Source organism: Rhipicephalus microplus, chromosome 3 (genome assembly GCF_043290135.1).
Source record: "Rhipicephalus microplus isolate Deutch F79 chromosome 3, USDA_Rmic, whole genome shotgun sequence".
Lineage (NCBI taxonomy): Eukaryota > Metazoa > Arthropoda > Arachnida > Ixodida > Ixodidae > Rhipicephalus > Rhipicephalus microplus.
In genome coordinates, this window is record NC_134702.1 from 255,516,270 (window position 1) to 255,528,603 (window position 12,334).

A 12,334-nucleotide genomic window follows, 5' to 3' on the forward strand; every position below is an offset into this window, starting at 1 on the left:
CTCTCAAATTATGACAGGTAGATTGCCATTATCCCTTAAGAGGAAGGTATATAACAGCTGTATCTTGCCGGTACTTAGCTACGGAGCAGAAACCTGGAGACTCACAAAGAGGGTTCAGCTTAAATTGAGGACGACGCAGCGAGCAATGGAAAGAAAAATGGTAGGTGTAACCTTAAGAGACAAGAAGAGAGCGGAGTGGATTAGGGGACAAACGGGGGTTAAGGATATAATAGTTGAAATAAAGAAGAGGAAATGGACATGGGCCGGGCATGTAGCACGTAGACAGGATAACCGCTGGTCATTAAGAGTAACTAACTGGATTCCTAGAGAAGGAAAGCGGGTTAGGGGGAGACAGAAGGTTAGGTGGGCAGATGAAATTAAGAAGTTTGCAGGTATAAATTGGCAGCAGCAAGCACAGGACCGGGTTAACTGGCGGAGCATGGGAGAGGCCTTTGTCCTGCAGTGGACGTAGCCAGGCTGATGATGATGATGATGCTTAAAGCGAAAAGAAAACAAAAACAGCCTTGCCAGTTCTTTTAGAATGTTGCTGCCCCCAACGCAACTTGTTCTCATATCTTTATTATTTGAAGAACCCCGTCACACTGATGTATTGTTTACTTTTCTTGCCACAAGTTTTTTCTATTGGGAAATCAAACCCTTTATTGAGGCTTTTCCATTGTGTTCCTGCATCCACCATGACAGCGTGAGCATGTGGTTGATAAAAGCACATAAGCTGGTGTTTAGAGACAACATGCATGATCAAAAAAAAAAATCATTCTTCTAATCTTTATTGGATCCCCATACAGGTGCTAACTGCTTTGATATGTTTTCTGTGCAGATACATTGTGTCCAGCCACGCACCTTTGCACCCCCCCCCCCAAGTAATGCCCATAGTGTAATTAAACAGAAATAAATAAATTTGAGTAGGTACCAGCTCACACTTACATCTGTTCGTGATCAGTGCGCAACCGCTCTTGAACACGAGCCTGCATGAGTGAATGGATACGGACCAGCTTGCCCGACAGCGATGCCAGTTCTGCCACAGCTCTTTCGTGGCCACCGACACCGGCACCACCGGTTCCAGCTGTCGGCTTGCTGTCGGTGGCTGCCACCGTGCGAAAGGGTGGTACCGTGCCCACCGGTTTGCCCGAGATGGACGACTGGGCTGCGTCTTCATCACTGGGACCCTGACTGCCGAGGCCATTTTCCGAGGAACCGGTCACACCACCAGGTAGACTGGTAGCGAGGCACTGGTTTGGCCTGTTTGAATGCAATGGTCATAATTGCAAATGGCTTACTAAATTTTAGGACAACATCAGTATCTCATTCACAGCTCATATTTCATAGGGCAGAATCCTACCAAGCAATCACATAAGTCAACTGCTTCTTGTCTTAAAATTCATGAATCTGTAAAGAGAAACAATGAAGGAGCTGAGAAGATGTGATGCCAGTATTTTAACGAATAAACAGCATAAAAAAATGAGGACAACAAAAAGAAACAACAAACATACCATCATTCACTATGATGGAAGCACGCCAACTTACCCAATCAACCATTCTGACCAAGCATGTGGTACCACTGCTGCCATAACTACAATGTGTTTTTTCATGCATTGCTAAGAATAGCTTAAATATCGAGGGCCCCTTTCCAGAGGCATGGCACTGATCGGGACCCCAAACAAACGAGACACCGTCTTTTGTAAGCTTGTTGAGGGGTTCAGCAATGTTCAAGAAGTTTTTGACAAAGCGCCTGTAATACGCCAGAGCCCCAGAAATCGGCGTAGGTCGCGCTTATTTGTGGGCACAGGAAAGGTGGCAACGGCGCGGGTTTTCTCCAGATCTGGGCGGATGCCGGCATGGCTCACAACGTGACCAAGGAACTTCAGTTCTTCCTGTCCAAAATGACATTTTGAGAGACAACCCCGCTGTTCTGATTGCCTGAAGAACTGCATGAAGGCTTTGGACGTATTGTTCAAACGTGTCTGCAAAGACCACGATGTCATCAAGGTAAACAAGACATGATTGCCATTTGAGCCCCGTAAGAACCGTATCCATCATTCTTTGGAAAGTAGCTGGCGCTGAGCATAGACTGAAAGGCAACACTTCAAACTCGTAGAGGCCGTCGGGAGTAATAAACGCCGTCTTTTCGCGGTCGCGCTTGTCCACTGCGATTTGCCAGTAGCCGCTACGCAAATCCATGGGGGAAAAATATTTAGCGTTGTGTATACGGTCCAACGAGTCATCTATCCTGGGTAGAGGATAAACGTCTTTTTGGTGACCTTGTTCAGTTTATGGTAATCAACGCAAAAATGCAACGTACCGTCCTTCTTCTTTACTAGCACAACTGGCGAAGCCAAGGAACTGGTCGATGGCTGAATGACGTCGTCCTGAAACATCTGCTGGACTCGGTCACGTCTTGCTCTTTTTGCGACACCTTATAGGCATGTTGTCGGATGGGTCTCTCGGTGGGTTCCGTGATGATGGGATGCTGAGCAAGTGGTGTCTGTTTAATTTTTGACATAGTGGCAAAGCAGTCTTGAAATGAGCCGAGTATACGCAAAAGGCTTTCTCGTTGAGCCGAAGGTAGTCTCTCGTTTACGTCGAGAGTGCTCGCGAAGGCCTCGTCAGGGTGGCCATTCGATGAAAATGAAGCTAATGTGGACGGACCATCGGCATCGGCAAGTTCTTCACAATACGCAATGGCAGTGTCTCTCGTTAGGTGGCGATATTCGTCGCTGAAGTTCGTGACCAGCAGGTGAGCATGCCTATTGCTAGGCTGAATGATTCTTTCGGCAACACAGATTTGTCATAAAATAAGGAGAGACAAATTGGCCTCTGCAATTACCGCATCAGACACGTCCTGTCCCAATTCTACTTTGACAAAGAGGCTGCTTCGAGGTGGGAGAGTCAGAGAATCCTCGGTAACACAGAGCGCTCTTTTCCGGAATTGCGTACTGTCAGTTGCAGCGCAAAAAGGATCCTCAAACGACACAAGTAATTCACGGAGGTCGATGACGAGGCCGTATTCATGAAGAAAGTCCATTCCTAGAATGACTGGCCGAGAGCACACGTGCAATACGAGCAAAGAGCCCGCGAATGCCGACGCACGTATTCGAATGCGTGCCGTGCACATACCAGTAGGCGTCACCAGATGGCCACCAGCCATGCGCAACTGGGGTCCTTGCCATGGCGTGGTAACCTTCCTCAGTTCAGATGCCAGTGTAGCGCTCATTATGGAATAGTCGGCACCGGTGTCGACGAGGGCATTACTAGCATGATTGTCGACGAAGACAGCACTTTCGGCAGAAACAATCTTTTTGCTGTCGGAGAACACTGCAAAACCGGAACCGTCCTCGACCGGTCCTTGCGTCGAAGGAGGGCCTTTTACAGTTCGCCGGGTCGCTACTTCACCCCCAGAAGTCGCCGTTCCTAGTTTCCGCTGCAGGGACTTGGTGATTGGCTCCTGAAAGGACCGGAGGACGATGAGGGCAAACTGGGTGACGTAGACCAGCGAGGCGATGGTGATCTCGACTGGTGGTGCTGAATAGTCGAAGGAGTACGCTGGCCCGTGAGATAGGCTTAGATTTCGCGGGGGCACTCACCGTAGCGCGGGCATCGAGCATCAGGGTGGAAGCCGCGAAGACCTAGTTGCGGGTATTGACAGTTCCGGTATACGTGACCCCCTTCGCCACAGTGATAACAGAGCGGACGGTTATCCGAGGTGCGCCACATGCTTGCCTTGCTACCACTTTGTCTTGAGATAGACGGCAGATAGGTGGGTGTGCTCGAAAACCTTGAGCCGAGAGGCGGGCTCGAAGCAGTGTCGTGGAATGGCTGCATAGCCTGGTACCTTGGCCGCATAGCAGTATCTGCAGCCGGTAGCGCAGGGGATCGCAATGCCGCTGCGTATGTCAGGACAGGGGCCTCGGGAATCGGTGGTGCGATTGGGGCCAGGGGTGTGACGGCCTACCGGACTTCTTGTCTGATTACATCCGCGAGGGCTGACACAGGTGGATGGGATCCCACTGCCTGAAGCTGTCGCAATTAGTCCCGAACGATACTTCGAATGAAGTCTGTGAGGGCCTGTTTCTCACTGTCAGAGCCGATAGAGCAAGTGGTGGCCGAGATGTGGCGTTCGTATTGTGACGACCGCTGCTGCAGCGTACGTTCCATTGTGACTGCCTCACCGATGAACTGGGCGACTGCCGTCGGTGGATTGCGCACGAGCCCAGCGAAAAGCTGTTCTTTTACTCCGCGCATCAAATGCCGCACCTTCTTTTCCTCGGGCATGGCAGGGTCCGCACGCTTGAAGAGCCGAAGCATGTCCTCGACAAACATGGATACACGTTCGTTTGGCCGTTGGTTTCTGCAGGATACGGCTTGTTCAGCCCTCTCCTTCCTCTCGGTGTTGTGATAGGCATCACGGAGCTGTCGGCTAAACTCTTGCCGCGTTGCAAAGGAGCCCTCGTGGTTCTCGTACCACGTCTTCACAGAATCCTCCAAGTAGAAGTAAACTCGGCGCAGCTTGCAAACATCGTCCCATTCGTTGATACTGGCAACCCGATCAAAGTGGTCGAGCCAGTCATCAACATCCTCGAAGATGTCTCCATGGAACGGCTTTGGTGTCTGTGGCGCATAAAAAACATGCGCGAGAAGAGAACCATGGGCATCGCTGGTTTGGACCGCCTGGCTTGTCATCGAAGTTGCCATCTTTCTGGTTATCGATGCCAAGGGACCAAATTCAGGGGGTAACCCATGCAGGCGGCGGCTGATTCTTGCTCTGGGAGATGTAGCTGTCTCCACGATGGCCGACACGGCCGAAGTACACGTACCCAGCACCTCCACCAGTAATGTCACGAGCAAAACAAGACCTGCAGCCAGGAGTTCACTTGAACCAGAGCAACGAAGATGTTTTCTTCTTCGCAGACCAAAAACGAGTATGAGCCACAGTGGCTCGTTCATTAATGATGGCAATATGAAAGGCTTCAAGTACATTTGGGTGTTCTGCATTCAAAATTCTTCAGTAATTTGGCTGACCATTGCGCATTTTACAGGGCCTGGTTCCACAAGCTTTCTGCAATATACCAGTACAAGGTATGCTGGTTCATACCCTACTGCAGCTGAATGAGGGGCGAAAATATATTAGTGGAAACTATGCAATAGCTTGCTGCTCATGTACAGCAGGGCCATATTGATACAATCTCATTTAATATGATTTCCTGGCTCCCAGTAAATATGAGTACTCGGCAGGAATGTTTAGCACTGCCAAAAATTGCAGTTGTATGGGATATTCTGCAGCCGGAAAATTCTTCAGGTGTCCGAAAAGGGCCCTCTCATCTACTTGTGAAGCATACAATGCGCGTACAAACGTTATCCAATTTGACTATACACAGATCATGACAGCGACGAAAAGCAATGCAGAGTGTCTATTTAATAGTTATCACAATGCAAAAATTGACAAAAACTGCGGAATTGGGCTGCCTTCTTTTCTAGAGAGCTGTATTGTCTTCGTTGTAAAAAGTTTGCCCATTGTCAAAATCAAGTACCCCAGCGCCTCTTTCATTGCTTTCACTACGATTACCTTCACTACAATTCTTACAGGCCATATCTCCATGACACCTATTTTTTTTTTTTTTGTAAAGCACATGTACAATGTGAACACTCCCAGTAAAAAAAACCAGTAACACCAATTGAAAAATTAGCCCCAGTTGGTGTAACCCATTATCCAATACAATAGGTTTCAATAGAATACTCTGAAGTGTTCAATCGGAATCCTAGACCATTGGTCCTTTTCCAATTGGTCCTCCAACACAGTACAAAAAAGTCACTTGTTCCCATTGGCCTTACCAATTGGCCCCCAATGGGATGGACTAAAACCAATTGGGACCTTGAACTTCAATGGGAAAGCCCAATTGGAATTAATGGGTAGTTTCAAGACAGTTGGTGTAAATTTTTCATTTCACCACTCTATTAGAATTTTCAATAATCCAAATGCTGTTGCAATTCCAAGTTAATCCACATTAAAGGATTGTTCTTCTGATCGAAACGTTTGGCTATCATTATAAATGTCCACGTGATAATAGGCCTTTCATTTGACATTTTTATATATAGGACCAAGTGGTGCATTATATAGGACAGTTCCAGGTAAGAATAATTAGTATACTTATCGATATTATTTATATTTATTATCCAGTCGAGAGAAATTCACCAAGGTTTAGGCTGATCTAATTATTAATCGAGAGTTTCGTAATAAAACTTATTAATAGAAATGGGCTAAAGACCCTTTATACCGAATGTGGTTCTAATGGCAATTCCACCAATTGATTCTAATAGAACTTCACTTATTGCTAATTGGTTTTAATTGAACATCACAGAGATGAGTAAAGCTATAAGACAAAAAAAAACACTTCATAGAAGTATGCTTGCAATTACAGCATACCTCCTGAAATAAAATATCTTTACATTTTATTATGATATACCAGTTGTATCACTTATTTCATCTGTTCACTTTACAAACAGCCATAAAAATTACCCTACTGTTCTAAGGACTCTGCACAACTCACTAGGTTGAAATTACTGACATGTTGAGTGAGGTTATCTTCTGAGATGAACATAATATCTGTAGAGAAATTTTTCATTTCACAGTAGCCTTCACTAATGCTAACTTCATGAAATCCAGCATCATGGTTTCCTAATTTTGATGCATCTCTGATGAGGTTAACTGATTAGACTTTTTATTCTGAGATACATGGTATTTCCGATAGGCGAGATTGGTCTGACCAATCAACCTTATTGGTCAAACCATTTGGATGAAGTTTTTTTATGCTATCCCTTGTTTGACTTGGTTAGACCCATCAACACAGTTGATAAATCCAATAGGAACTCCATGTTGTTTCCAATGGGTGAACTGGGTTCACCTGCAGCCTACTTGGTCAATCCATTTGGATATTAATTGTGTTACCAATTAGTTATGTTGGTAATACCCATTCAAACCTAACAGGATGACCCATTGAACCTATTGGAATTTTCCAATTCGTGTCGCAAAACACAACTGGAAACTTCTAATTGGTCTCATTGGAAATGTCCAATCGGTTTCAATGGGATACAATTGAAAATTTCTGATTGGTCAGGAAAAATTTTTCACTGTAGGAAATTTTCCACTGTTGGAAAAGAGGAAGAAGGGGAAGAAGAAATAAAATAAAACAGTATCAATGAAGGTACTTAGAATAAAGAAGAAGATGGTACACTGCATAATATGGGAAAAAGAAAGAACAGAAACAAAAATAGGTCAAGAAAGAAGCTTGAGAGGCGACGTGGCCGGCAGAGAGAAGGAGAGAAAGAGAGCGGTTTGGAATGGCAAAAGGACGGATGTAACTTAGCCAAAATCAGAAGGTATAATATGCCGAGAATCGAGCAGGCTGTAAAAAGCGGCAGAAGCCTAAAAGCTGCAAAGGCAGACTTGTGCATAGGCAGAAATCAAATGTATGCACTGAGGAACAAAGAAGGCAATGTCTTAACCAATCCGGATAAGATAGTAGAAGTGGCGGAGGAGTTCTACAGAGAGCTGTACAGAAGCCAAGAAAACCAGGATGAAACCGTGAGAAACAATAATGAACCAGAGGAATTCGACATCCTACCAGTAACGACAAGGTAAGTAAGGAAAGCCCTTGAAGGAATGCAGAGGTAAAGCCACTAGTAGGATAAGGTAACAACAGACCTCCTGAAAGAAGGCGGAGAAATTGTGTTAGAAAAATTGACCACCTTATAAACGAAGTCTCTTGACGAGAAAGGTACCAGATTCTTGAAAGAACGCCAACATCTCCTTAATCCATAAAATGAACAAGTCAAGGACTTGAAAAATCACAAATCGATCAGCTTACTGTTCGTTCTCTATAAAAATTTACAAAAATATTAGCAAATACTACTAAGGCAATATTAGAGTTAAATCAACCAAAGGACCAAGCAGGATTTCGTACCGGCTACTCCACATTAGAACATAATCATACTATCAATCAGGTAATAGAGAAATGTGCTGAATACAACCAACCCCTATACATAGCTTTCATAGATTACGAGAAGGCATTTGACCCAGTCGAGTAGGCTTGTGCGAATAGTGAATTTTAGGTTCGAAGCGAATTTGAATGGTATGTATGACATATAAAAAAAGGAATATTTATCAAGACTCAACTAACCAGCACAATATTTTTAATAAAATTGAAATAGGGGCTGTATGCAAATGCCATTTTCTTTTTCGTTCAAAGGAAGTCGAAACAACCCTGAGTAGTAGTTTGGGTAAACTGCAAGTGATAACCTGTAAGATACTTAATGTTTAAAAATTTATTATACTTGGAGCATATGAGCCATCATAACAAGCTTAATAAGCCGCGCCGTGGTGGTTTAGTGGCTAAGGTACTCGTCTGCTGACTCGCAGGTCGCTGGATCGAAACCTGGCTGTGGCGGCTGCATTTTCGGTGGAGGCGGAAATGTTGTAGGCCCGTGTGATCAGATTTGGGTGCATGTTAAAGAACTCCAGGTGGTCGAAATTTCCGGAGCACTCCACTACGGCGTCTCTCATAATCATATGGTGGTTTTGCGACGTTGAACCCCACATATCAATCATCAACAAGCTTAATAAAATGAAGAATTGATTTGAGGGTAACATGTTTCCTTAAAGAGGCCCTGCAACACTTTTTCAAGTAGCCACGGAGCCAGTAAACATGCTTGTTGCCTTACAAATTTACCACCCCAAAGTTTCTAGAATCAGTCCAGTACGAGCGGAGCTCCAAAAACTTGTCACACGCTGCAATTGCATTCTCTCCAAAAGAGTGGCTACTTTGGCTGGCTGATATTGAATTTTTGGGTTGGTTGGTATAATTTTCTCCCTTCTCGTCAAGACGAAATAGCTGGACGCTAAGCAGAGAGGAACGGCACGGCGAAAAAAACAAAAAAAACGTCACACGCACCTCATGACCTTCAACGCCTCTTTTTTTTTTTCTTCGTATGCGCGGCTTTTCAGTGCGATCGTGCATGTACTCGTGGACAAGTGGCGGCCTCCCGTTGCGGCCCCAGTAACGATGAGCGCGCCACGCTCAAATCAACCAATGGCTGTGACCAGGGCCGTATAATCCTTCTTGGCTGTGACAAGTGATTTTTGAGCTTGTAGTGTCATTTGCCGGGAAAAGAAAGCAATTTTTACCTTTAAAAATTTATTGTGAATTACAGGCCATGCGCTGCGCTATAATATTTGCCCCGCGTGTTCTCTGTAGCCTGGACTACCGATCGGCAGTGTTTTCTGACCAGGTTCGGTAAGCGTTGCAGGGCCACATTAAATTTGAAGGGGTCTTCGCAGCAAAGCAAATTTTTTTTGAATAAATTTTTTCACGGCTTAGCACACTATATTCCAGTGAAGCTACCTTTACAGGCAGTTACATGCAGACTAATATACACCTATTCGTTCATTGCGAATACTTCGAAAATATTCCATAATTTTAATTCGAATCGAAGCGAATTCTGAAACTCAACTATTCGTTCGAATATTCGAAGCATTCGAATATTTGCAAAAGATTACAGTTGAGACATCAGAAGTAATGCAGGCACTATGGAATTAGAGCATTGACGAACCATATATAAACATACTGGAAGAAATCTACAGTAGATCCACAGCCACCGAGTTCTCCATGAAGAAAGCGACAGAATCCCAATAAAGAAGAGTGTAAGGCAGGAAAACACGGTCTCTCCAATGCTATTCACCGTGTGCATACCTGCTAAGTGCAAGGATTCTGAATCCGGGAGATTTCCGCAGCAGGGAAGGGGGGGGGGGGGGGGGCGTGTTGAATTTGTTTTTTTTTTTTGCACCAAAAAAAAAAAAACCCAAAAACAAACAAAGAAACAAACAAACAAGAACATCGCGAAAAACAAGAGGGAGTGGAGGGTCTCAATCGCAAGCGCAAACATCAGCGTTGGGGTCAGTTTTGAGCGGCCAAACACATGAAGGTAGGGTTTCCCACTAAGGTGATAGTCTCAAACGATCAACACAACTAGCAGAATTTATTTCCTTCAAAACAACTCATGTATGTCTTACTGGGACACACGTGAACGGACGGGGCGGCGCAGCTGGCTGCCGCAAAAGCGTGGGTCCAAGCTTTGCTCCCTACTAGACTCTTTTGACAGGAACGCCGAAACGCGTCAGGCCCCTGCCTTATTGACAGTCTAGGCTGGCTTTTTGCTGTAGCTGCTAGAGTTACTGTATATGCTGCCCTTAGGTAGCAGAGTTGCGCCACTCTCTTCCGGGCGCCGCTCGCTCCGCCTACAGGAGTTCAGCGCCCCTATTCGCTAAGCGCCATCACGTGGTCATAGGTGGTTCATTTGCACAGCGGAGAAGCCAGTGCTAGGCAGATTCCAGGCAGATCAGGCGGGTTGGCAACGGCTGTTGTTATTCTTACCGGGCTTCTTCGCTAATGTAGCCATGCTGCCTGTTGGTCAATCGAAATATGGCAGCAAACGCATCCTGTATTGAGTTGTACTATGTAGAGCCCGTGTGATCAGACGCGGGAGCAGCCGGTGTTGCTATAGAAAGATTTGTGTTCAGTCAGAAAGAAGAAACGTTTAGCTATGGTTGTCGGCAGGATTTTCTCTTGGGGAGTGCAAACCATTGTTGCATCGCAGCTTAGGGAGAGCGAAAGCACTGGTCTAGCTTGGGTGAGAGCAAGTGCTGTTGTGGCTTGAGGGGAGCAAGTGCCCCTTTTCCACTTCTCTGCTCACGCCCATCCACTTTGCTTTTTTTTTATGTTTCCATGGCACTGCAAAACTTGCTCTATTTGTATTACCCACAGATGCAGTAGCGAATGCATTATACATGCAGAGTTGGGCAGCGTGTGTCAGCTGCATGCGTCCAAATTGGTCTGGCGGCTAAAAAGGTTAAAAATAAAAGGACAGTTTAAACTAGAACTATAAACTAAACTAGAACTGCTAGCACGTGAATTGAATGCAGCTTTGAAACCTTAAGTGAAAAGAATGTTGGCCGCGATAGGGTTGCTGAACAACGATTCACATCAATTGTCGTGAGCCCCCGTTGTAATACGAGCGTAATACAAGAGCCGCGCATAACATGGGCATCGCACAGCCACTCTCGATTCCTATCAAGCTCGATCCAGTTGAACACTACAAAGCTTTGATTGATTTGTGGGGTTTAATGTTCCAAAACCACCATATGATTATGAGAGACGCTGTAGTAGAGGGCTCCGGAAATTTCGACCCCCTGGGGTTCTTTAACGTGCACCCAAATCTGAGCACACGAGCCTACACCATTTCCGCCTCCATCGGAAATGCAGCCGCCGCAGCCAGGATTCGATCCCGCGACCTGCGGGTCAGCAGCCGAGTACCTTAGCCACTAGACCACCGCGGCGGGGCCACTACAAAGCTTTAACTGGTTAACTCACACAGTTAACGAATAAACCCAACGCAATCAAAATATTTCATCCCTAAGTGGCTCGATAGAGATCGAGAGTGAAAAATAATTATATATATGCAAATGGGAAAAACAGCACAAAAGAAGCCGAAGCTAATGTGTGGCCTACTATAAATATACATATATTTAACTATACTAGCTCAACGAGCTGATGCACTTTTTTCATTATTAAATACCAAAAACGTAAACATAAAATCAAGGCTTCTAGGCGTGACAAGAGCAACTGAGTTTTTCTGATACCTTCATAAAAATAAAAAAAGAAAGTGAAGAAAATAAATTAAAAAATGCTAGTACTCTGAAGTGCGAGCAATACTCTTACATGGGTGGTGAGTGGTTTTAGAAATTTGAACCCAAGATGGCGTACCTTGGCGCAGCTCTGCTACCTAAAGGTAGCATATACAGAAACTCTAGTCGCCGTCACCACCGTCATTCACCGTATGGGTATACTTATCTATATATAATAAAACTCTAGAAACAAAAAACAGCCGCCCGCGCTCGACGCCCAGCTCGTCGCAATCGAGGCGCACTTATCTCTGACGTGTACTTTGCCCTGCGGGATGGGGGGAGGGGGCAGGGTTAATGCTTGTGCACACGTGCTGGTATCTTTCGGTGGGGAGAATCGTGTGCTTTCACTGGAACGATTGCGTTAGTTGTCGGACCCACAAAGGTATCTCCGGTCTATGCACAGGGCCTGTTTTCAAAAAGAGCGTGCTTTTCATACACAGCGAGGTATAACTGGGACACTTGTTTGTACTCATCTGTACCTGTGATTATGTATCGAGCATAGTTTTTTTTTTTTTAAAGCACGTTACGTGTCGAGCGGTAAACATTGGTAGCTCGCTCTAGTCTTGTGTGTATTGTTTTCGT

General features: G+C 45.3%; 1 protein-coding gene across 1 annotated transcript in view; it reads right to left on the bottom strand.

Annotated features, from left to right (window-relative positions):
• Nucleotides 1–12,334, bottom strand: part of LOC119168599 (uncharacterized) — a 242,134-nt gene that overhangs the window by 45,567 nt on the left and 184,233 nt on the right. The window contains exon 11 of the mRNA XM_037419998.2: nucleotides 946–1,260. Within this exon, the coding sequence (XP_037275895.2) occupies nucleotides 946–1,260 (315 nt within the window). The remainder of the gene's footprint in view (nucleotides 1–945; nucleotides 1,261–12,334) is intronic.